At 38.3% G+C, this 25,270-nt stretch overlaps 1 protein-coding gene across 1 annotated transcript in view; it reads left to right on the top strand.

Moving 5' to 3' along the window:
- The window catches only part of LOC120526494 (polyunsaturated fatty acid 5-lipoxygenase-like), a 29,493-nt gene extending 4,432 nt beyond the window's left edge, over nt 1-25,061 (top strand). Inside the window, exons 2-11 of the mRNA XM_039749658.1 lie at nt 10,215-10,361; nt 10,556-10,751; nt 15,850-15,938; nt 19,199-19,402; nt 20,361-20,447; nt 20,540-20,709; nt 20,925-21,046; nt 24,392-24,492; nt 24,583-24,753; nt 24,882-25,061. Coding sequence (XP_039605592.1) covers nt 10,215-10,361; nt 10,556-10,751; nt 15,850-15,938; nt 19,199-19,402; nt 20,361-20,447; nt 20,540-20,709; nt 20,925-21,046; nt 24,392-24,492; nt 24,583-24,753; nt 24,882-25,061 — 1,467 coding nt within the window. The remainder of the gene's footprint in view (nt 1-10,214; nt 10,362-10,555; nt 10,752-15,849; nt 15,939-19,198; nt 19,403-20,360; nt 20,448-20,539; nt 20,710-20,924; nt 21,047-24,391; nt 24,493-24,582; nt 24,754-24,881) is intronic.
- The last annotated feature ends 209 nt before the right edge of the window (nt 25,062-25,270 follow it).

Raw genomic sequence — 25,270 nt, 5'->3', positions numbered from 1 at the left:
CATACTGTAAAAGCTGTTTAAGGCACCTCGTAAAAATAACAATCACTTCAATGGACAAGTTATTTCACTCTCATAGTGTCCCCGATCATCGTCTAGCATCTTGTGTAGTGTTCCTTTCCCTGTCTCCCCATTGTCATCTGCAAGGCTGTATTTATAACACCCTGGAAGTCTCCACCTGCCTTCTTGAGCCTTCTTGGACTTGAAAGGTATAATTGAAAAGTTCCAGGTGTTCCTGGAATGCAGAGCTCATCACACCTGTGAATACCCTGCCATCAATCACTTGTTCAGACCCTGCATGTCTCTAGGGTGACACTGCTGGCTACTACACTGCCCCCTTCTTTAGCTCCTTGTCCATTTTTTTAATATAAATTTTGTTGATTTTATTGTAATCAATCCATACAAAAAGATCAATTTTTACTAAGAATAAGATTGAAAACAAATCAACCCCCACCCCTGAGAAAGAGAGCATGGTCAACAGAATAAAACTGAAAGCTTGTAAAAATAAATAAATTGATGAGTTTAATAGGTGAATAAAGATAAATGGAGAAGAAACAGAAATGGGAACAGAATCTGCTTCCTCAGTGCTTTAAGAGCTTAATCTAAAATGCTATTAATTAGTTCCTGCCAGGTTTTGAAAAAGTTCTGCACAGATCCTCTAAGTGAGAATTAGATTTTTTTAAATTTCAAATAGTATAAAACATCAGTTACCCACTGATTTAAAAAAGAGGAGATTTAGGATTCTTCCAGTTTAGCAAAATAAGTCTGTGTGCCAATAGTGTAGTAAAGGCAATCACAGTTTGTTTGTCCTCCAATTTAAGCCCATCTGGAAGAACACCAATCACAACTGTTAATCAGTTAGGAGGGATTGTGAGACCAAGGCTACCTGAAAGGCACTTAAAATTTTTTGTCCAGAATGATGTTCATTTGGTGCTGGCCCAAAACATGTGACCCAGTGACGCTGGAACTTGATTGCAGTGTTCGCAGGTTGGATCTTGCCCTGGAAACGTTTTGGATAGTTTTAAGTGAGACAGATCTGCTCGATATATAATTTTGAGTTGCATAATTGTATGCTTTGTGCATATGGAGCTCAAGTGAATTCTCCGCATTGGTGACTTCCACTCATTTTCTGGTATGTTGAGTGATAGGTCCTTTTCCCATTGTACTCTCGGATCTTTGAAAGGGTGGGACTGTAAAATAATTTTATATATTGCAGAAATGTTGTCTTAGTCTTCGAAATTGAGCAATATTTTTTCCAGCATAGATTAAGGTGGGAGATGAGGAAAATCGGGGAGGTTCTGTTTAACAAAATTTCTAATTTGAAGATAGTGAAAGAAATGTGTAGTTGGAAAGTTAAATTTGGAATGCAATTGTTCATAGGATGCAAAGATGTTGTCTATATAAAGATCTTAAGTAATTTAATCCAAAATGTTTACCAGCTATTAAAAACTGCATATGTTTGCAAGGGTTGAAAAAGGTGGTTCTCATGCAGAGGTGCCACCGATAAAAGATTCTCCATTTTAAAATGCTTTCTGCATTGGTTCCATATTCTGAGTGAGTGAAGCACAGTTGGGTTATTAGTATATCAGCGATAATTTGCATTAATAGGGGCAAAAAGCAGGGCATATAAAGAAGTACTGCAGGATTGTATTTCTATTGCACACAAAGCCTGTGTATGTTCATCTATTTGTGTCCAGGTTTTTATAACTTGTATGTTTGCTGCCCAGTAATAAAACTGAAAGTTAGGTATAGCCATGCCACCTTCTGCCGTAGGTCTTTGTAGAGTCGCTCTTTGGATACATGGATGTTTTAAGTTCCAAATAAATGAGGTTACGGTTGAATCTAATTACTTAAAAAATGATTTATTGATTTTTATTGTAATGTTTTAAAATAAAAAAGAAGCTTAGGATTGATATTTATCTTAACAATGTTAATTCTTCCAGCTAGAGTGAGATGAAGGGTTGACAATCTATGCAAGTCTTGCTTAATTTTTTCCATACAGACGGTGAAAATTTTGTTGATGAAGAGCTTTTTGTTTACTTGTGATGTTTACCCCTAGATATTTAAACTGATCTGCAATGATAAAAGGGAAGGTGTCCAATTCTGATATTTTATGCTTGAGAATTTACTGGAAAGAGCACACTTTTACTCAAATGAATTCTGAGACTAGAGATTTTTTGAAATTCTATAAGTGCTGTTAAGACTGCAGGCACAGTATTTTGTGGGTCTAATATATACAATATCATATCATCTGCATATAGAGAAATTTTCTGTTCCAGTCACTTATCTCATAAGCATTTCAACAGTGAACTGCCAGTGGTTCAATGGTGATTGCAAATAGCAGTGGTGGCATCCTTGTTTGGTACCACATTCTACTTTAAAGTAGTCTGAACAAGTGTTGTTAATACAAACTGAAGCTTCTGAATTGATATACAGTAGTTTGATCCATACACAAATGTTCGGGCCAAACCCAAATTTGTCTAATATAGTGAAAAGGTAGATCCATTCAATCATATCAAAATCTTTTTCTGCATCCAACAATAATAATATCTCTGTGGTGTTTGACATTGCGGGTGAATATATTACATTAAACAGGCATCGAAGATTGAAAGGTGTCGGCCATTAATAAATCCAGTTTGATCTTGTGATATTTGCAAAGGCAACACTTTCTCCATCCTTCTAGCTAGGACTTTGGGGAGTATCTTAACATCATTATTCAGAAGTGTAATTGGTCTGCATGTTGCACATTGTAACAAGTCCTTATTTTGTTTAGGAAAGATGGTGATTGATGCTTGGCGAAAAGTTTGAGGCAGAATTTGATTGTCTCTATCTTCTGTAAATGTTGCTAACAAGAGTGGAGCTAGCTGAGTTGAGAATTTCTTATTAAATTTGACAAGGTAGCCATCAGGGCCTGCTGCTTTCCCACTCTGAAGTGACTTTATAGCATCTAGTAATTCTGATAGCAACCAGAGGTTTATCCAATTCCTCTTCACTAAGAGTATCTATTTGTGGTATCTGTAATGCATCCAGAAATGTATTAGATTGTGTGCTGTCTTCTTTAAACTCAGTAGAATATAAGGATTTATAGTAGTCTCTAAATGTGTGCATTATATTTTTATGGTCAATGATTTTATCTCTGTTTGTGTTGGTGATTGCTGGAATTGCATTGTGAACTTCTTGTTTGTGGATTTGTTGAGTTAAGAGCTTATTAGCTTTCTCTCCATGTTCATAGTAATGATGTCTTGACTTAAAGATGAGTTGTTCAGTTTTAGTTGTTAAGAGGTTGAGCACTGAATGCCTGCCTTTTCCTATGAAGAGCCTCACCTGGACCCCATTTTGCCTCCCCACGTGAGGCTCTACCCCAATTCACCTCTGACATACCTAGAGACAGAGCACGTCCAAAACAAAACAAGCCCCCTAGCAGTGGTGTTTGAAGATTTTAAAGTAGAGATATCTATTGTCAGTAAAGTCTAAATACAATATGCATAAAATACAAGGTGGCCCACGAAAAAGTAGCCCGCCTTCCTGCCAGAGTGGCGCGCCGATTGACCAACCTCGTCACGAAAGCTGTGTAGACGTAGTGCAAATGTGTGAGTACGAGCTGAGCGACGTATTCCATTCCACAAAGAATCATTTTCAGCACTTTCTGTAAAGAGTGAGTAAAGATATTGTTCTTTCTTTATGGAAGAGGGCCTTTTTTCGCCAGGGAGGCGGGCTACTTTTTCGTGGGCCACCCTGTATAATCTTCAACAGTCTTGAAATATTAAGATAATAAACCCAGGGAATGGTGTTAAAAGTGGCCCTGGATAAGCATAGTAAACCCTAATACAATAATAACAATAAAAATAAACCAAGGGTATAAATGTTAAACAGTATCCTTTAGAATAGTAAAAAGAAAAAAACTTTAATTTCTTCCACACATGCCTGTATGATTGTAAATAAAACATAAGCCAAAGTGGCTGAGATGAAAAAAGGATGTATAATTATGGTACCCGTATTGTTGCAAGCGGATCAGACAAACGGTAATATCTTCTAGCCATGCCATAAAAGGGTGCGACTCACTATCGTTTTTCAAAACAGTGTTGGCATCAGCTTTCTTAACTCCTTTTCTGCTTCCTCCATGGTGGAGAAGGTGTAATATTTGTCTTGAATATCCACTTTCAGTTTGGCAGGATACAAGAGGCTCTATCTGATATTGGCTTTTTGTAATCACTGTTTAATGTTGTAAAAAGCATCACGTTTGGCAGCTGTCAATGGCAAGAAATCAGGGAAAATATGAATGTGGTTATTTTCAGATATAATCTCTTGTTTATGTCTGAAAAGCGACATTACTTTAAGATTAAATTGTAATCTCTTGAAGCAAACAATTAGAGTCCTAGTTTTAGAGCTATTTGATCCACATATGCAACAAGCTGCTGCTATCTCGGTATCTGATTTAAAGTCCTCTCCAATTATTTTTGAGAATAGTTCAGCTACGAGTTTCACTGCATTAGGACTTTCACAAGTTTCAGGTAGACCTTAGGTTCTAATATTATTCCTTCTGCATCCATCTTCCATAGCGCAAGTCTGTCTCTGATTTTTTTGCATTCGGAATTCGCAGCTGTAGCTTTTCCGGTAGATGCCAACTGTTCAGCTGTTTCAATTCGAGTCGAGAATGTCCGCTTAATGTCTTCCAGCTGAACGGCAAGTGCTCTCAGTTTGGATGCATTTTCCTGAATGTGTTCCTCAATTTTGCCCAGCATACCTTTAAAGGCTGCATCAAAGCGATTATATATACGTTTTTCCAGGACTTTATTATCCGGCCACAGCTCTTGCAGCTCCAGCTGCAGCTTCTCATTTGTCTTCTCACTTTCTCTCTTTATATTTTTCTGAATGTCTTTCTTGAGCTCATTGATGGCTGTGGCGATCATTACCCTTCAGTTCAGACAGATCGTTTCGGCTTTTGTCCTCCGTGGGTGAAGTAGCAATCCCCTTTACAGCTCGCGAGGAGTAGATGAAAGCATGGACTGCAAGGCCATCTCCAGTTTCAAGTGATCTGGAATCGGCGAGCTATTGTGACCTGCATCACTTGCACCTTCGCTCCCATTTTTGCTCTTGACTGGAGATGATGCAGTGGAGCGGGTCCTGGGAAGTCTGTGCTTTCGCCTGCCTGTTTCAGGTCAGTCTCTGAAAGGCCTTACCTTGCACTTGAACCTGATGCCTGTCTAGATTTAGATCTAGGTTTAGGTTTCTTTTCCGTTTCTTTCTGACCCCCTTTTCTGTTACTCATGTTTATATACTGTAGTAGAAACTCCTCAGGTTGGGTAAATACAGGATACCTCGGAATAATAAGAAATAAGAGAAAAAATAAAGCCGCTGTTAACAGGGCTCCGCTTCAGACGTCATTTCCTGTAACAGACGAGACCAACTCAACTCCTTGTCCTTGAGGGCAATATAAAGTCTTTGCAATGAGCAGGTAGGTGAATCTGACGTGTTGATCTTCTAGGGCAGTGGTGGCGAACCTATGGCACGCGTGTCAAAGGGGGCACTCAGAGCCCTCTCAGTGGGCACGCGCGCCGTCGCCCGATCACAGAGTTCGTTACTATAAAGCCAGAGGAATGCAGGGCCGGGCTGCTCCCTTCACCGCTCCCCCTCTTCACGCGCTCTGGAGGACTTTTCTCACATCACCCGCCCCTCTGCCCAGCAGCCCAATGGGAGCGCTTCCTCCCTCTCCTGTCTGGGGTAAGGCGGGCGGCACACATGCTGCTTGAGGGTGCGGCACGGACTGCAGCCTTTTGAGTCTGTGATTCCCGTGGTGGGGTAAAGGGGATGTGGTATAGCGGGTCCACAGCTCAAAATTGAAAAGGTCAGTTTTAACAGATAATTGCCGCACTCGCGGCTTAAAGGGGGTTATGGTAGAGTGGCCGGAGCGGTTTCCGGGAGCTTTGTGATGCGGGTAGTCCTCACTTAAGCGCACAGGTGAGGAGTCGTCCGCATCTGTAATTATTGCCGGGAGTTGTTAATCGCCACACCTGATCCACGACCCCGTAATATATAATGGAGGCTTTGGGGGCGGAGCTTAATAGGGAAGACCTGCGTGAAACACTTGAGAGGATTGAAGGGATGACAAAGGACAGCACAGTTAGTTATGAAAATGAAATCCTTAAAGTGTGGAATTCTCTGCCAAATAATCTTAAGTCAATGAAGGCACTTGAGATTGCTTTCCTTACTTTGTTTGGAAAATCTTATGCTTGTGCGCAGCTGTTTTCAGCTTTGAATTAAATCAAATCTGACACCAGAAACAGACTAACAGATGACCTGAGTGCTGCATGTGTTGCTCTCAAACTTACAAAGTATGAGCCAAGGTTAGACAAATTATCAGCATGCATACAACAGCAAAAAGCACATTAGTTGTTCAAAAGCATACAGAATGCAAACTTTTACCTTTCAACAAAAAGTTGTTTGTATCATTGAAAGCTCCGTTATTATGTTTTTCTTTTAAGACAAAAGATGTTAATGTATGAGTTGCTTTTCTAAACTAAAAGCTCAGTAGATGGATAGACAGACAGAGCATCATTATTGGCAATTCAGTCCAATTTATCATCCAGCTGCACTCCCAGGTATTTATAGGTCTGCACCCTCTGCACACACTCACCTCTGATGATCACGGGGTTCATGAAGGGCCTGGGCCTCCTAAAATCCACCACCAGCTCCTTGGTTATGCTGGTGTTCAGTTTTAGGTGGTATTCAGGTTAAATTGCCATGTTGGCACTTTGCGATAAATAAGTGGGTTTTGGATTGCAGTTTGGGCACTTGGTTTCTAAATGGTTCGCCATCACTGTTCTAGGGGTTCCACTAGGTTGTGAAGAATAAATGTGCATGTTAGAGGTGCTGCTATTAATAGTGATTTCTGGTTTTAGGTCAGTGGTGAGAAGTAAGAGATGTTTCCTCCGATGTGCATGTTGGGTGATATGGTGCCAAGCGATCCTGAAACACCTTCTGTCCTGAGAAAGGTAACTGAATCCAGTAGATCACCTCCCTAATCCTATCCAGGACTTGGCAAGGGCCCACCCACAGATTGTCCAACTTAGGTGAAAGTCCCTTCTTTCCTCAGTCATAGTGTCTCTTTTACGTTAGCCCTGCTTCCTGCAGTTGGTCACAAGCAAACTCATGCAATGTAAACAGTGCATCCTGTAGCTTTCTGGCATATTCCATTCCAGGAGGCTCAACAATATAGTTTGAGGTCAATCCAAATTCCAAGGCTGTGGGGGTTCTCAGCTCTTGCCTTAACATTAGCAAGGCAGGAGTGCAGTTGGTGGACTCCAGAAGTGCTGAGTGACATGGCATTATGATCAATGGCAAATAATCACACTAATCCCTTCTTGTGACCATAGCTAGCTGTGTTGTCAGAGTACAGATAAACTCTTCTGCCAGCCATTGCTCTGTGGATGAAGAGGTGCAGTGTGAGTCTCAGGTGCACAATGCCTAAAATTCCCGGCTTCCAAAATTTCATCCTCAATCCAAAAGCAATTCCATACACTTTAACAAAAATTTATATTTATGATAACAAAAAACTGGCAGTTGTGGTTGCCAGAATTTTACTGTAAAAAATAAGGTGACAAGGTGTTTATACTTGTTCATTTCATTAATAAGTTGTGTCCCATCCTGGGACTATGAATATCTGGCCGGCCTATTTCTTATTTAATTTACAAACAATTCACAGTGGAGCACAATGAGCAACAAAGCTAGTCTAGAGAAGCTTTGACACCCTAAATATTTATCCTGATATCAGGGTCATGAAGATCTGGACATGGGTGCACTTGCCTTCAGGTTGAAGTGTTTTGCAATCTTTGAAACGAATGCTTCCTTAGAAGTTTCCACAGCCACCTCCCCCAATCATCCTTCCCCTTCTCTTCAGCACAGATTTAAAGACCTTCAGCATCCCAGGCTCAGCAGGTGATAGAGCCACTTGAAAGGTTGGACAGAACAGAGAAGCGGCCAGCTAGTCTCAAATTTGCTGAGAAGAGCTACAGTAAGGAGACAACAGGGGAACAGACCTACAGCACAATCAGAGTAGGTGAGTAGTTTAGTGTCACACCAGTATTGTGGTTGTGCAAGAGTGTGAGAATGTGTGATGTGATTTATTAGGAACTATTCAGAAAAATATAGTCACTCAAATGATAACTGGATACACGTTTTTAAAATTTGAACATCTGCTTTTTTAGCTGTTAAAAGTGACAAAAATGTTCTTGTTTGTTCTCATACTTTCTTCCATGTTGCTTGTGGTCATTTTAGGAAATCTTTGAACTAGGAATTCAAATTTGTACACGCATTTGTAATAACATGACAGTGAAACAGTCATGTGTGACCATCAAGCAGTGCTCTGCAAATTATGTTCTAGAAGATTTACTATCAGATTAATCAAACAGCTCCTCTGCCTCCACATGACTTACTCATCCAGTCTCTGCACTCTGCTGATGTCAGGATGAGCAGTCAGAGGTGGATTTCTGGTTGACTGAACTTCCAGACTTTGAGCCTTCAGCTACAACATACTTTGACATAATTTTACATTATTTGTGCATGTTGGGTCTCAGTGTGATGTGGGTCTGTGTCCACTGATAAACCCTGGCCCATTATAGACTTTACCTTTCCTCAGCATTTGTGTGCTTTTGTATCACAGCTTCAGTGCAGTTTCAGTTTAGAAACTGCTAATTTTTCTTTGCCTCCAGACTTCTTTAAGTTGTTTAACTTATATTTTAAAGAGGGGCTTTGTCAGTTAATGATATCTCTTGACATTTTCCCCACACCTCCTGTTTAGAGTTGGATTCATGCTAATTTAAAACCTGATTGGATGTAGTTTTTACAATAAAACTCTACAGAAACTTTCTGTTTCACCATTTAACAAACTGTAACTGTAATTTGCAATGTACCATGGGTCTCCAGTACAAATACAATAGCTAGCAGCATGTTTCACAGTAAATAATGAGCACACCTACAGGCATGAGGTTTTCCAAATGTAGTTTGGGTATTTTACAAACTGTAAACCATAATTCTTTTTACAGTAGGTACCAATTTTGTAGTGCATTATTGGTAACATTTTTGCCAGTTATTTATGGTCAACTCTGCTGTGGTGTAGTGGTCAAGGCTGTGGAGTTCAAACCCTAAGGTTATGGCTTCAGATCCTGCAAATGACACTGTGTGACCCTGAGCAAATTATTTCACCTGCCTATGCATCATTTGGAAAAACTAAAGAAATGTAAAAAGTTGTATCTCCTGGGTGTTGTAAGTTGCCTTATATAAAAGTGTCACCCAAACAGGTAAATTTACTGCTAAGTATTTTATAGCATAAAATTGACAATTTGGGGTGTTTACAACCATTTAATGGCAACTTGAGTTTTCAGGTAACGACAGTAAATGAAAAAGATTCCAAAAAACAGTTGCAAACTAGATTACAAGTGCAATACAATGTTAAAAAAAACAACTAAGAGCTGGATTTCACTTACAAGAAGAAGCTGCACTTTTGAATTCAGCAGTACACTGTAATTTGTTTTTTACAGTAATTAACAACAATTTCATAGATATAATTGACAACATTTCTGCCAGTTGTTTACTGTAAATTCTACAGCAGATATTTTACAGTGCAGAGTTAAACTATACATCATTTACATATACAGTACACCTACACATCATTTACATAGATGATTACACCAACTAAGTTAAACCAACAGTAAAACAGAACTATTTCAATCTGAGTTTTTCTCCCACATCTGTAAGACATGGCATCTCTAATCTGAGTGAGTATGGGTGAGTGCTTTTGTGAGCTCTGTGATGGACTAGCACCCACCCATGTCGTACCTAATGTTGTTGAAGTGGGATCAGGCCACCATGATGCTGCTTGGATCAAACAGCTTTGATAATAGAATAAAGGAAATATTTTGTATTATTTCTAAAAGCTATACAAAAACAGTTCTATTTTTAGACTCATTTAAGTGAATGTGCAGAATGAATTCTATAACAAGTGAGTTCAGGGCCGTCTTAACACATGGGCACACTGGGCAGTTGCCCGGGGGCCCCATGCTAATCTATGTATGTTGTGACTTGCTGAGTGGTTGTGTAGGTAGGGGCTCCAGTGCACTGCTTTGCCCGGGGGCCTATAATGCTGTTAAGACAGCCCTGAATGAATCTCAAAAACAATATGCTCATCAAATCAAGTCATTCATTGTACTTGTTGCTTTCAGATGGCAACCTACAAGCTGTTTGTGGCTACAGGCAACACTGACTATGCTGGAACCATGGACTATGCTTATGTGACAGTTATTGGGAAGAGTGGGCAGAGTGAGAGAAAGTCATTGAACAACCCAGGAAGAGACCATTGCCGTGGATGTGTAAGTTTGCAGCAGACAAAATTTCTATTTAAAATGTTTGGACATATAAGTAATTTGGACCTTAAATAAGTTTATGTTAAAATTTCATTACTTTGTTGTTTTTCCTGCAGGGGACTTCTGTGGTTTTGTTCTTTGGACTTCTATTAAAATGTTAGTTGTTACCTTCTCTGACCTTTTCATCTGTGTCCTTCTAGGTTGATGAGTATGATGTTTGTAGCAAAGTTCTACTTGAAGACATCTGGTTTGTGGAGCTAGAGAAGTGCTTCTGGGTTGGTGATGACTGGTTTTACTGCTACGTGGAGGTGAAGTGTCCTGATGGGACTTGTAAGATATTCCCCTGCTACCGCTGGATTGTAGGCAACATGACGATCAGGCTGCGAGAAAGTTCAGGTAAGGAGTGCCACTGTTGTCTCACTCATACTTACTGTACTTCATCTTATAATTCATCAGTTGTTAAAACCAATTTATTCTAGTCAGTGTCTTGTGGGTGTCCAGTGCAGCAGCTTGCTTCAACTCACATAGAGAGTTGTTGGTTGCAGGGTGACAGCAATTTTGTCACAAGACCCAGCTCCACTAGGTTTAACATTAGAATTACCAGAGCCTACAAAAAACTTGTAGATCCGGCCCACCTTAAATTTGTTCGCACCTCTCCATCAGCGTCTTTTGTCCTGTAAATGTGCCGATTAAGACAAGCAGCAAGCAGCCTGGTATCCCATCCCCCCCCACCACAGAATGTGCACAAAGTTCTCCCAGCTCATGCCTTGATTGATTATCTGGGAGTGAAGTGCTGGAGTTTTAGAGTGGAAATAATAGATCGTTATTTGGAACACATGCATTTCATGTGTGTTCCATTTCTGCAATAATCTGTGTAAGCCCATTGTTAAAACAGAAACGTTTTTCATATTTTAGTAGTAAATGACAAAATGTTGGCATAAACTATATAATGTGTGAAGCCAAGTCAATATCATGAACAGATTGCAATGTAAAAAGTTTTAAAATGTCAAAATTTCCCACTGAAAAACATAGAATTTGCAAACTCGTCCATCTTAAAACAGCGAAATGTTAGCTGCTATTTTAAATACGAATTAGTTTACTGTTTCAATATTTCCTTGAGAGTAGTATCTTGGTCTTGTGCATTTTGTATATTATCCTCTTTTACTCATCTGACACCCACTCGAATGCCCAATGCAAGTGAATGAAACACTGGGCTGAGTGCACTCACCAATGGCACAAATTGCAGCATCCTTCTCCTGCTGCTTTAGATAAGGTAATTAATAATGTACAAAAAAAAAATAACTTCTCAGGAAATAAACGGAGGGGGAAAGAAATTATGTAAAAATATATAAGACTGAATTAATTTAACTAATATAATGATGATTATTATTGTAAAGAACTGACTTTATCAACTTTCACCTAAATGGTATTTGAACTAATGAATTAAAAGTGCAGCTGCCCTGACTGACACAAACAGAGGGCAGGTTTAGAAATGAACAGTGGTATCGGCAGAGGATTCAATGATTAAAACTCCTGATATCGGTTGCTCAGACACTTTCAGTCCTAGATGTACACTGACTATCGCGGTAAGCCCCTGATTGTCTTGCTCATTGTGTACAAAATAGACCCTAAACTTGGTAAACACTTTTTTTGCGATATATGTAATTCTTGTACAAAACCCCAAGAATGAACTTTTTACACACAACTCCTGTAAAATTCCCTCTCTTCAAATTGTGTGTAACCATGAGTGACAATCACAGATGTGGGTAAGAAGACCCTGATTACTTCAAATTCCACAGATGCCCCTAGAAATGGACCTACAATTGATCTGTGGGCAGAAGACTCCATTAGTTGCTAATAGCAAGGACTGGGCAGGATTACAGTTTGCTCAGTGCTCAGTATTGAGAGGTAAAACACACAACAGACTGAGCACGTGTTTTGGTTTATCCATACCCATGAGAACTGCTTTTGCTTCTCTGTATCTTCAGACTTGAAATAAAATCTTTAAGATTGTTGTTACCTTTTATATCCCCATCTCTCTCTATATATATATATATATACCTGTATATAAAATCCAACATCTGTCTGTCTGTAGGTCTGTCTGGTTTTCACAAGAGAACTACTTAACAGATTTAGATCGGGTTTTTTTCTATAATTTACTTGAGCATTATGGTTGATTTTGTGACTTCACTCATCACACTAAGAATCATAGTTCTCTTGCAGGAGAGATATATTCATGCTAATCCGAGACAGAGGCTGTGGGCCTAGGGGAGGGGAAGTGTGATGTCAGTATTGGGGAACCAGGCAGCACCCTCTTCACTGTCCTTTTTCATTTAAACGTTGGCAGAGCACTGGTGTATGGCTAGTAATATATAACATAACTTAAATACAGTTAAAACCCTTTACATCAGTTGAATGCCAGGTAATTGCAGCATCGCCATGCTAATTTTAAAAATAGATACGACTTATTAATACTACCAATCTCACAAAAGTATGATGTGGCAAAGGAGCTATGTTTGTATAGCAAACTTGCTCCAGTCTCGTCTGATACTGCATCTGTTCATCATCCTTACCTGACTCCCAAACCTAAATATGCCAAAGTTATGATTTTAAATAGTGAGAATAGAAAAATCCTTATACAGCAATGATTTGTACTAGAATCATACATGACATTCCCCTAGAAGTAAAATGTTTGTCACCAATCTACTGACATTTTGTAATGTGTCAAATAGAAAAAAAAATTCTGTCAGTGGTAATTTTATTCCTGTACTTATTGTACCAGTGTTGGAGTGCAAGAAATCATGCTGCTTAGCAGATACTGGTGACACTACATAGGTGTAATCAGTGTTAATTTCAGCTGCAAGCATAATGGAAATATTTGGAGTAATGGTTTTTAGTCTGTTCTCTGATGTAGATATTCAGCTAATAAAACAGCTGGATACAGGCATAGTTTAAGTTCATTTACTTAAAAATATTTATTGGACAATTTACAGTAAGTATAATGTGTTAGAATTTTTGAAAAGATTTAATTAAACATAAATTCCACCAATATTATTTTTTAATTTTTCTCTACATGAATTTAAAAATAGGAAAAAGAAAAGACTTTCATGTTCATAATTGCATTAAATTTAAATTTGTTAATCTGTGCAACATTAATTTCAAGGAATTCATTAATTTAACACTGCACCATAATAATTAGACAGATATATTAAATGAATTAAAGATTCATCTATTGATAATCACCAAACATGTTTTTTCATAGTTGTGCACATATTTTTCTTCAAATGTACCATTCTATTTGTATATGTTACACTTTATATGATGTAATTGATCACCTTTTGGACAAACGTCAACCCAGACAAAAAATACTAAGGAAAATTCTATCAATATAATTGCTTTTTTAAAATAGTCATGGCTGTCCACTGACCCAAAGATGACGCTCTCCATTCATTTGTCCATCTCTGTATTGGAAGGAAGGAAGCAAAGGAGTTGATATCGGTGGTAGTGAGTGTATGCAATCCTCAATCACACCACTTCCTGGTGGGAATAGAAAATGGCAACCAGTACATGGGACAATGAAGGATGGCCCAAAGTTGTACCACTTTGGTTGGAAAGGTAAATGGCTGAGTCAGTTTCAGTCAGAACCTTATCTCTCACCTTGCTGCCATGGGTGACCCTATCAGAAGTAGACAACTCCTGTCTGCATTGCCCAAGGGGTTGTGCAAATCACTCCACCGCATCAAGGCACTGATTTAGTGGAGGGATTTTTTTTAAGTAAAATACAAGAGAAACAAAGAAAAAGTTCAAAACCAAAGTACAATAGCAACCAAAGGACTAATCATCACGCTAAGTATCATAGTTCACTTGCAGAAGTGGTATATTCGCACTGATCCAAGAAAGAGTCTGAGGGCCAAGGGGAGGGGGAAGCATGACGTTAGGAGTAGGGAGCCGGGCAGGGCACTCTTCACTCATGTGCCAGCCTTCGTTCGAGTCGCTCTACCTCTGGCCATGTTTTGGAGTTTACTTTACCTCTAGCTTACCTAGCGATACCAGTTTGTTTATTGATTTTCAAAGTTTGTCCTGTTTCACTACTACACGGGTGGAGCAGCAGGGGACAGTTAAGTTATACAATAAATTAGCTACTTTTAAGTTCTTTTTTATGTAATTTTAACGAATTACTGTGTTTTTACTACTTCTATTAGCATTTCTTTTTCTCCTTTCATACAGTTATATTGATACTGATTTTATGCTAGTATTGAATATTTTGTATTAATAGTTATTTTTAATTGCTAATTATTGCATTGTACTCTGTTTGGTGTGCAGTGGTACCTTGAGATACGAGTGCCCCAGTGTACGAGTTTTTTGAGATTCGAGCTAGTTTGATTTTTTGCCTTGAGTTACGAGCCAAAATTTGAAATACAGGCCATCAAAGAGCTTATCGCCGCACATTCTGAGGAACTGACGACAGAGGAGTTGATGGAACTACAGACGCAGCAATATACAGTTTCGAATTTTAAAGAAAAGAAACACCCTGAAAAAGTTACAACTGATCGTGCAGCGGCGCTATTTAATGACACTTGCCTAATTCATTTCAGAAACATTCTAAAGGGGAGGAAGAAACAAAGCTCCTTGGGCAGGTTTCTATTGAAATGCCCTGCAAATGAAAGTGACAAAAGCGTGGCAAAAAAGAAAAAAACTAGTGAAGAAGAAAATTAAGTTAAGCAAAAGTGAAGTGAAAGACAAAAACATTACAATACGTTAATCGGCTTCACCAACATCTGTTTATTTCTTTTTATGTATTAGGTTTTATTTTGTTTGTATACAATATTTGTTCATTATAAATATATTTTTTTTATGTTGTAAACATTAAAGAAAAAATTGGGGTGGTTTTTTGGGGGCTGGTACGAATTAATCTAATTTCAAAGGGGAAAATGGATTTGAGATACAAGCTTTTTGACTTAAGAGTTCTTGAGATAAGGATGAGGAGTCCAGGGTGAGTGTCTCCAAAGAGGAACAAGGGATAAAAGACTAACTCTATAAGAACTGGTGTGGACGAAGAAGTAGTTATGTTTGGTTTAAATTCTTTGTGTGGGTTAGAAAAATGCATGCAAATGTGTTAATAGAGCCACTCCATGCATGCCATGGCCAATTGGAATGTAAGTGTGATTGTGGTCAAAAATTGTAGGTAGACTCAAGCTCTATCTTGACCAACAAGATTGTGGTTTCTAGTTGAACTGAGGATGAGAGAATGAGAACTGATCCTTCTATCTATCTATCTATCTATCTATCTATCTATCTATCTATCTATCTATCTATCTATCTATCTATCTATCTATCTATCTATCTATCTATCTATCTAATATTACCTGTAAAATATTTTAACATTTTGCCAAAGCCCTTTTGTGTTTCAGCCAGAGTTCCCCCTGGCTGTAGTTAAAATGCAGTTTTTCACTCATTTTGCTCATGTTTTATTTTATCAATATTGCTTATTTAGTTTCTTTATGTCCAAGCAACTTCTCCAGTCCTATAAAGGCTGGGACAATCCATAGTCCCTTGCAGTACATTGAATGTGCTCGTAGTGTGGTGAGTTGCACTGTGAATTGTTATTTATTTACTTATTTAGTTTATTTATTTATGTATATGTATTTACCATTCTTTGGATTTGTTTTAGGAATTGTTTGCCTTAGATTGCCTTTGTCTTTTCAGGCATTTCCTGCTGGGCATTTTTGTGCTCTTCAGAACTTTTGGCACTGTTTATCTGAGCCTTTCGTCTTTGTTACCCTTTTTCTGTGATTAGCTGGGGTTTTTAATATTTCCCCCTCTAGCTTACATTTCTAGTATTTATGAGACTTTCCTGCTTTGGGACCCTTGAGGGTAGTTAAGTTCAGGGCAGATTTCAAAATCCTCCTTTTAACATATAAAGCATTAAATGGTCAAGGTCCGGCTTACTTGTCTGAACTTATCATGACTTACAAACCTGAGCGCACATTAAGATCTCAAGATGCCGGTCTGCTTAGGATTCCAAGGATTAATAAAATAACAGTGGGAGGTCGAGCTTTTAGTTACAGGGCCCCTAAACTGTGGAATGGTCTTCCTGCTTCCATAAGAGATGCCCCTTCAGTCTCAGCCTTTAAATCCCGGCTGAAGACTCACTACTTCAGTTTAGCATATCCTGACTAGAGCTGCTGATTAACTGTGCAGACTGCATCTCTGTTGTTAGTCATTAGCACTATAACATAAGTAACATGATAATTATATTTGAATACTAACCCTCACCTATTCTGTTTCTTTTCTCGGTACCCAAATGTGGCAATTGGTGCCACGGCCCACCTGCCAAGTTGTTTGCCTGCCTATGGTAAAGTCATCCCTGATGGAGGATCACAGGAATCATGAGAAAGAGGGGCCTTTCATCGACAACGTTTCAGCCGTGGCATGGCCAAATGGGGAGGCAGCTAGATGGATGAGGTCTCCAGGACTCTAAAATATCCAAACCTAATTATGTCATATCATCTACTGTTAAACCGTACTTCTAAAATTTTTATTATTATGCTGTCTTAAGGAATTGTTCTGTTCTGTGTATTGTATTATATTGTATTGACCCCCTACTTTTGACACCCACTGCACGCCCAACCTACCTGGAAAGGGGTCTCTCTTTGAACTGCCTTTCCCGAGGTTTCTTCCATTTTTCCCTACAAGGTTTTTATTGGGAGTTTTTCCTTGTCTTCTCAGAGAGTCAAGGCTGGGGGGCTGTCAAAAGGCAGGGCCTGTTAAAGCCCATTGCGGCACTTCCTGTGTGATTTTGGGCTATACAAAAATAAACTGTATTGTATTGTATTGTAATATCTGCAACCTGTGCAACTCATGAAGGTCTGCCCCAATGCAATAAACAGAAGAAGACTCTCTAGAAATCTGGTTAACAGACCTGACCTCAAAAGGGCTTTTAGCAGTGAGGTTAATTCCTCTTGTTCTAATTCTTTTTTTGGGAAGGCACTATTGGAGTTTTTAAGCTCTTATTTGACCTGACCCCTAACAAAATTTCTCAAGGTTCTAGAATGAGACAAATGGTGACTTGTGTTGCATAACAGGGTGTCACACTGCAAACCCTCCACATCCCACATTTGGGACTGCCTCTTTGCCCACCATGTGTAATACCCTGTGATTTGAAGTAGTGTACCCCCACATACTTCTTCAAATAAAGAGCTGCATGTTGACTCTGGCTTTATGTCCACAGCTTTATTAATCTTGGTTTAAAGAAAATAGTCAATATTTTGAATTCCTTGAATCGTCTTAAAGATTTCCAAAGTGTTCTATCCAAGCCATCGCCCATAGCAGGTAGGAAACCCAAACTGCTTTGCAAAAACTGGTCTCTCATTCTACTCAAGATCCCTTCAAGTTAATGAATTTGCTCTTCTTTTCAGCATATGTTATGGAGCACTGGAAGGTTTTGGAAATAGTGCATTATCTATTCTCTTCTAGTAGGAAAAATTCTCTCTCTCTCTCTCTCTCTCTCTCTCTCTCTCTCTCTCTCTCTCTCTCTCTGCAAGTAAAAGGTAAAAGTAAATTTAGAAATTCTTCCCTGGAAAATAAGAAGATTGGCATGTCTTCAGCAAGCTTGGAAATATAGGATTATCTTTGGTAGAAACAAGAAGACAGATAGCATAAGGATTCTAAGTAGAGTATGCAGCTAAATGGAAATACACGATATTGCTGTCTGATTTCTCTCTTACAATAGCTAAACTGCAACACTTCTTGCGGTCAGTCCTTATTTCTGGGCTCAGTGTCTTATCTATGTTTCTGGAAATAAAAACACGAAAATCCTGATGAATATCATTTTATATTGGCACAACCATTTTTTCTGAATGATCTCAATGTTGTGTGAAATTAACTGATAAAATTAGTACAAAAATGGAATTGAGAAAGAGGTACCTTCTGTAATACACTCAGCAGGATTCTGTTTTAATGTTGGAACAGTCTTAATAGAGAAACTTCCCTTCTCACATCTAAATAATGTCAAAATATGTGGCAAACTAGGAAGCCACTGAAGATATGATATTGCTCAGACCTCTACTTGCAGTTGGTTAAAAACATGTAAAACGCACATTGTCCAGAAGAGAAAAACATTTTAAAACTGTGTCTGATAGCCTTTAGGTTTCAAGGAGCCTCCATGATGATCTTGAATATTCTTTTCATCTTGGCTTTCATGTTAATGATACAGTATATAACAGTGACTTTTTGCTATACTCTGAAATAACAGGAAAGTTAAGCTGCACAGCATAATGTTATGCTACTTTTAAGAGCAAATTTAAAAACTGTAACACAGAGTCCAAAACGATATAAAGATGCTCATAATATGGAACAAAGCAATAAGCATTTAAAATGACTGTGATGGATATCTTGTGTACTCCTAACACCCCATCTTTAAGATGAACAAACAACAACAACATTTACTTATATAGCACATTTTCATACAAACAGTAGCTCAAAGTGCTTTACATAATAAAGAATAGAAAAATAAAAGACACAATAAGAAAACAAAATAAGTCAAAATTAATTAACATAGAATAAGAATAAGGTCCAATGGCCAGGGGGGACAGAAAAAACAAAAAAAAAAACTCCAGACGGCTGGAGAAAAAAATAAAATCTGTAGGGATTCCAGACCAATAGACTGCCCAGTCCCCTCTGACAAATAAAAGCAAAATTTATAAATAAATACTGTAATCCAGATCTACTAATGTAATGTTCACAGCAGGCTCATACAAATTTTACTAGAGAGGGACGAGGCTTTTCTCTACTGGCTCATTTTCTGAATACATCTTGCTTAGAACATTTTTTATCTCTTTCAGATAAAACAGAAGCCTCACAAGAACAACCCCATCTTCCTGCCTTCTGACCCTGAGCTTGACTGGCTTTTAGCAAAGATGTGGGTTCGACATGCTGAATTTCAAGTCTATGAGGCTCTATCTCACCTTCTGCGCACACATCTGGTCTGGGAGGTGTTTTGTATAGCCACCATGAGACAACTGCCTGCGGTCCACCCTGTTTATAAGGTACAGTTCAACATCATTAACTGTAGAAGCTGGAAACTGAATTGTTTGCCTGATGTTGTACTGTATTTATCAAGAACAACAAAAACACATATTAGGTATATATTTGAAACTAATAATAATGATCTGAGGGCTAATCACACTTCTATGTCCATCCTCAGAAGATAACCATTGGGACCATCTACAACTGATGCTTTATCTAACATTGCATGCTAAAACACACCCAAGAAAATACAATGTGTTTATTCCAAGTCAGAGTTCATGGAGTCTCTCCTGGCAACATTGTGGGCAAAGCAAGAGTTAACATTGGACAGGGTACCAGTTCATTGTAGGGAATTTAATAACTGAAGCAGAATCCCCTTCCAGTTCAGTATGTTAGCCCAATGTTTACCACTGCTGCCTTACAGCTGCAAGAGAGGAGGTGTGTATCTGACTGATCACAGTCTGAATGAGATTTAATGCTACTGCCATGTCTGCATTGGTTTGTCTTCAGCCTTCCTCCAACATCTCAAACATGTGTGAATTACTTTGCATTTGCAACTACAAATTAGTTTAATATGAATAACAGTGGCTGTGTGAGCAAGAGTGCCATTCAGAGTTGGTTCCTAAGTTTGTTCTGATGTTGCCTTCAGTCACCTTTAACACATAAATCAAATAAGCAGGTTTACTAAATTAATGAATAATTGATGAATAAATACATTTTGATTCACACTTATCTTTGATCAACAATAGAAAGGTATAAATACAGATAAATGGGGAACACAACATTGTTTATTATCCTTGCATTTAGATAACATAATCTCCAGTGGTACACCTGGGCTGCAATGTGAGGAGTGAAAACATGGTTGCTCACTGCATGATGGTTTGCAATTCTTAGAAGGCACTCCCATCCAAAATGCATGTACAGAAGAAACTTCTGTTTTATGCGCACCTATTCATTTCTGACTTTTGTGTTTTTCAGCTCCTAATTCCCCATATGCGTGACACCTTGCAAATCAACACTAATGCCCGTTTAACTCTCATTTCAGAGAACGGCATCTTCAAACAGGTATGCTTGGTGGAATGCTGTGTATTTTGTCACATATGCTCTGAAGAGGCATTTCTGACACCTTTCTCTCCATCTCTCTCCCCATTAAACAGATCACATCCACAGGAGGGGAAGGGTTGGGCTTATTGCTTCAGAAGGAGTGCCAAGAGATTGAGTTCATGTCTCTTCTGCCAAAAACTGATTTTGAGAAACGAGGTGTGAGCCAACTGAAGAACTACTTCTACAGAGATGACTGCCTAAAATTATGGGAGGCCATTGAGAGGTGAACAAAGCAGGGAATAACAAACTGCTTATTGTGTTAAAGGAAAATACACTTCCTTCTCACCAAACTCACAGGTTGTTCAAAACCAAGTCCTTGGCTGGGACAGACCTCTTCCAAGTGTTTGGGCTAGAACCCTTTTTGTGCAGACCTGCCAATATCCACGAATCCCCCATTGTCCAGTTACTCACAATCTTTTCTTTGTCTCATTTTTGCAGTTTTGTGTCTGGTATTGTGGATCTCTTCTATTCTTCTGACAAAGATGTTATGGAAGATAAGGAGCTGCAGAACTGGATTCAGGATGTTGTTACAGAGGGCTTTAAGGATCTTCCTAACTTTTGTGAGAAACAACATGCCATCTGAAGTAACATTTGCATTCTCAGCTAAACTGTTATTGCATTTGGTTAAAAAAACAGTAAAAAAATTTACTGTGTCCAGTAAACAAGCGGTTACTGAGAGCAATATATTCAACTGTTTTTACTTTATGTGGTTATAGTGCTAATCCATAAGCATCCACTACTGTCAGGCAGTTTAAGAGCACATAAATGACATCTTCTGCAACTATGTATTCCAGAAAACCAGACATGAAATTCTTTCATTTGCATGTTTATATGTGACATCAATTAATAAAGCACAATATGTCCACAGATTGATATCTTTGAATTTAACCACTGCACTATTACAGTCGGCATACTGTTGAACATTTTGGAGATGTTGGTCATTAATGTTATTTAGCTTGTTGATCAGTTCACTGATATATTGCTAAAAAATTTGGTTAGTGGGCAGCTACAGTAGGTTGGGCTCAATACATCAGAGAGGCTCTTTATATTACTATTTTTATTTAGCAGACACCCTTATCAAAATCAATTTACAGAAACAAATCATAATACATAAAGTTTAACATGATTACAAAATGCAAAGTTTAACGGTAATAAAAAATAAAAATTCAGTTCAAACTCATGAAGTGTGGTATAATATGCTGGAATAAACAGTAGAGTTCAAACAATATCAATGCTTCTTCCTGATTAATTGGCGAGTACAACTGTAGATTATGGAAGAATATTTCGGACAAAATGAAATAAATAAATAAATGCGTAAATAAATAAAAGTACTGTGAAATGTGAGCATAAATAAATAAATGTGTCATGAAATGACAGCCTTAATAAATAAATATGTCATGAAATGAGAGCATAAATAAATAAATGTGTCACGAAATATGTTTTTCGTTGCTTATTTATTTATTTCATTTTGTCCGTAACATTCCTGCAAATCGTCATGAAATACGGCTTGAAATAAAACTGTCACTTTCACTCGTCAAAGTTGAGAGGGTGGGCTCTAACACGCCCTCTAGTTACTGATTGGTGAATCGATAGCACAAGAATTAATTAGAAAAATGCTTACTACTGCCGATGAAATGGATTCTGCCGAAGATATTACGTATTTCAGAGAGAGAATTGAAGATTTATCGGAAGAAATTACAATGTTGGCGGCCCTTTTAGACTCCGATATAGATGAAACTGTTTTTGAAATTATCGAAGAACAGGTGGAACAGACTCTACTACACTCCAATTCAGGTGATGCAGTTCCCTGCTCTGGACGTCCATCCTTTGACATTCCAGCTGAGTCAATAGAACACCTTCTGTTATGCGGTTTAAAAGTACAACAGATTGCAGATCTGTATGATGTATCAGAGAAGACGATCACAAGACGAATGAGCCAATTTGATATACGGTAAGCTGCAACGGCTGTATTAGTTTAGGTACTTTGACATGGAATGCCCAAAGCAGCTCCACCTAATATTTTGAACTGAACAACTTTACCACTGATCAGAGCTGTACAGTTGTTTGAAAAGTAGCTGCGAATATGCAACTGACTTTCTACTCGTAAAACAAGGGTCAAATACTCAGTTCTAAAAGGGCCGCCAACATTGTAATTTCTTCCGATAAATCTTCAATTCTCTCTCTGAAATACGTAATATCTTCGGCAGAATCCATTAAATCGGCAGTAGTAAGCATTTTTCTAATTAATTCTTGTGCTATCGATTCACCAATCAGTAACTAGAGGGCGTGTTAGAGCCCACCCTCTCAACTTTGATGAGTGAAACTGACAGTTTTATTTCAAGCCGTATTTCATGACGATTTGCAGGAATGTTACGGACAAAATGAAATAAATAAATAAGCAACGAAAAACATATTTCGTGACACATTTATTTATTTATGCTCTCATTTCATGACATATTTATTTATTAAGGCTGTCATTTCATGACACATTTATTTATTTATGCTCACATTTCACAGTACTTGTATTTATTTACGCATTTATTTATTTATTTCATTTTGTCCGAAATATTCCTCCATAGTAGATATCCAGAAAGACAGCACACAGGGAAAAAGTGTAAGGCATCCCAAGATGTTCTAGGAAGAGATGTATTTTCAAGACACACCTGAAAGTCAGTAGACTGGAAACAAATTTCACAGTTTAGGAGTGAGAACAGAGAAACATCATTCAGTTTTAGTATGTCTGCTGAGAATGAGGGATGTTGGTAGAGAGGCCAAAGCAGAATGGAGACTTCTTGCTGTGATTTACAGGGAAACCAAAGCCTGGGCATATTGAGGACCAGAACCATGGAGGAAATGGTAGATTAAGGCTGGAGTTTTCAGTTGGGATCTTAGTGTTTTTGAAAACATAGTAGAAGGGTGATATGGGTGAAATGTGGGAAAGAGGTGCACCATTAAAGTAACTCCATTTATGAAATGGTGGAGAGGTCTGAAAGCAGTTGCTGTGAAGTCAACCACAGACAATTTGAGGCAGTTCAGCCAATAAAAAAAGAACTTGAACCAAGAGTTGAGTAGCTTAAGTTATAAGGAAGGAACACATCTTGTGAAAATTCCAACATAAAGAAATGAGAGGACTGGATCAATAAAGAAATACGTTGATGGAACAATAAGGAATCGTCAGTGTTCACACCAATATTCTTGACAGTAGCTGTGGGCTTATGTGTAACATCATCAAGGCAATGAAAAAATAAAAATCTGTGGAAGGGAAGCAGAAGGTGAATAATAAGTGTTAGACATGGAGAGATTGCATTTAATGTGATGTTTATTCATCAGTGATAACATGTTAGAAAGATGTTTGAATATATGGGAGAAAACCTAATTGGTGAAAAAAGGAAATAGAAGGAAAATCTGTGCCTCACCTGTGTACTGTAGAGGTGGTAGGGGAAGCCATGAGAAGAACTCGGAAAGCCATGTGAACAAGCATAGAGAAAAGAAATTTGCCCATCACTGACTTTAGGGGCACACATGCCAAGATTTTTAAAGGAGGAGGAGGAGGAGAAGAGAGAGTGTTAGGCTATGAGCCAAAGAATGACTGGCTAGAATTGCAAAACTTGAAAGAGTCCAAGGCAGATCTTCTAATTGCAAGTTTCTGTATGAAAGATAAAAGTTGATAAGTGTATTGAAAGATGATACAATGTTGAAATTGATAAGGGCATAAGAGGCAGCTTGAACAGAGCCATTTATGACTGAAATTAAAGCAACCTCTGCAGAATCGCCTTTGAGGAAACAAGATTTAGAGTGTCATGGAGGTTGTTATTCAAGAGAAAGAATGAGAGATGGAGTTTTGTTTTTGATTGCATAACAACAGCATCATTTATTACCATTATGGAATCTCATTGTTTCCTTAGTCTTGCCCAAAAACATAGAAGATAAAACAGGTCTTGTCACTATCCTAGCAGGGGTCATCTTTACAAGCTCTGCCCAACATGCAGCAATCAATAATGGACAGGTAAGTGCCATCATGATATACTCTACATAAGCAAACTGGCCCACTGTCTTTGAATTAATGACTAACAGCATACTTATCATTTTCTTGCAGTATGACTGGTGCTCATGGGTGCCAAACACACCCTGCACTATGCGCTGTCCCCCTCCCCCTCAAAAGGGTCCGACTAACATGGATTTGATCATAAATACATTCCCAAATATGCAAGAGTCTTGTTTACAGGTGACCATCACATGGGTCCTTAGTCTTGAACAGCCTACAGCAGTAAGTTTCTTCACAAGAAATGCTACACATCTTCTTCTAGACGTTGGTACTTATCATCTGGGAAGATGGCTGTTTTAGAAACAAAATGTCTTCTGACAGTGTCACGTCTATCTTTTCTCCTTATTTAGGTCTGGCTTGGTCAATATCCAGAATTTTTTTTCACTGAGGAGACTGTCAGAGATCATATTGAAAAATTCCAAGAGGCACTCAAGAAGATTGAAAAGTCAATTGATGAAAGGAATGCAAACTGTCAGCTGAAATATGAGTACCTGAATCCAAGAAAGATTGAGAACAGTGTTGCTATATAAAGAGCAACCTTTGATGTACAGGTGTCACCAGAAGACAACATCTGGACCCTAAATCAAGAAATTTTATAAAAAGAAAGATTTATTTGCTACTTTCTTTATAACTTTTTAAGTGAAGTAAAATTAATTTGGGAAGTATACATGTGTAATTTCTTATTTTGTGAGTTGGCTATTCATTTTCATAACCTATTCTTTCTGATGCATTGTGAAGG

Source organism: Polypterus senegalus, chromosome 3 (genome assembly GCF_016835505.1).
Source record: "Polypterus senegalus isolate Bchr_013 chromosome 3, ASM1683550v1, whole genome shotgun sequence".
NCBI classification, from domain to species: Eukaryota; Metazoa; Chordata; class Cladistia; order Polypteriformes; family Polypteridae; genus Polypterus; species Polypterus senegalus.
This window is presented reverse-complemented; position numbering and strand designations above follow the sequence as displayed.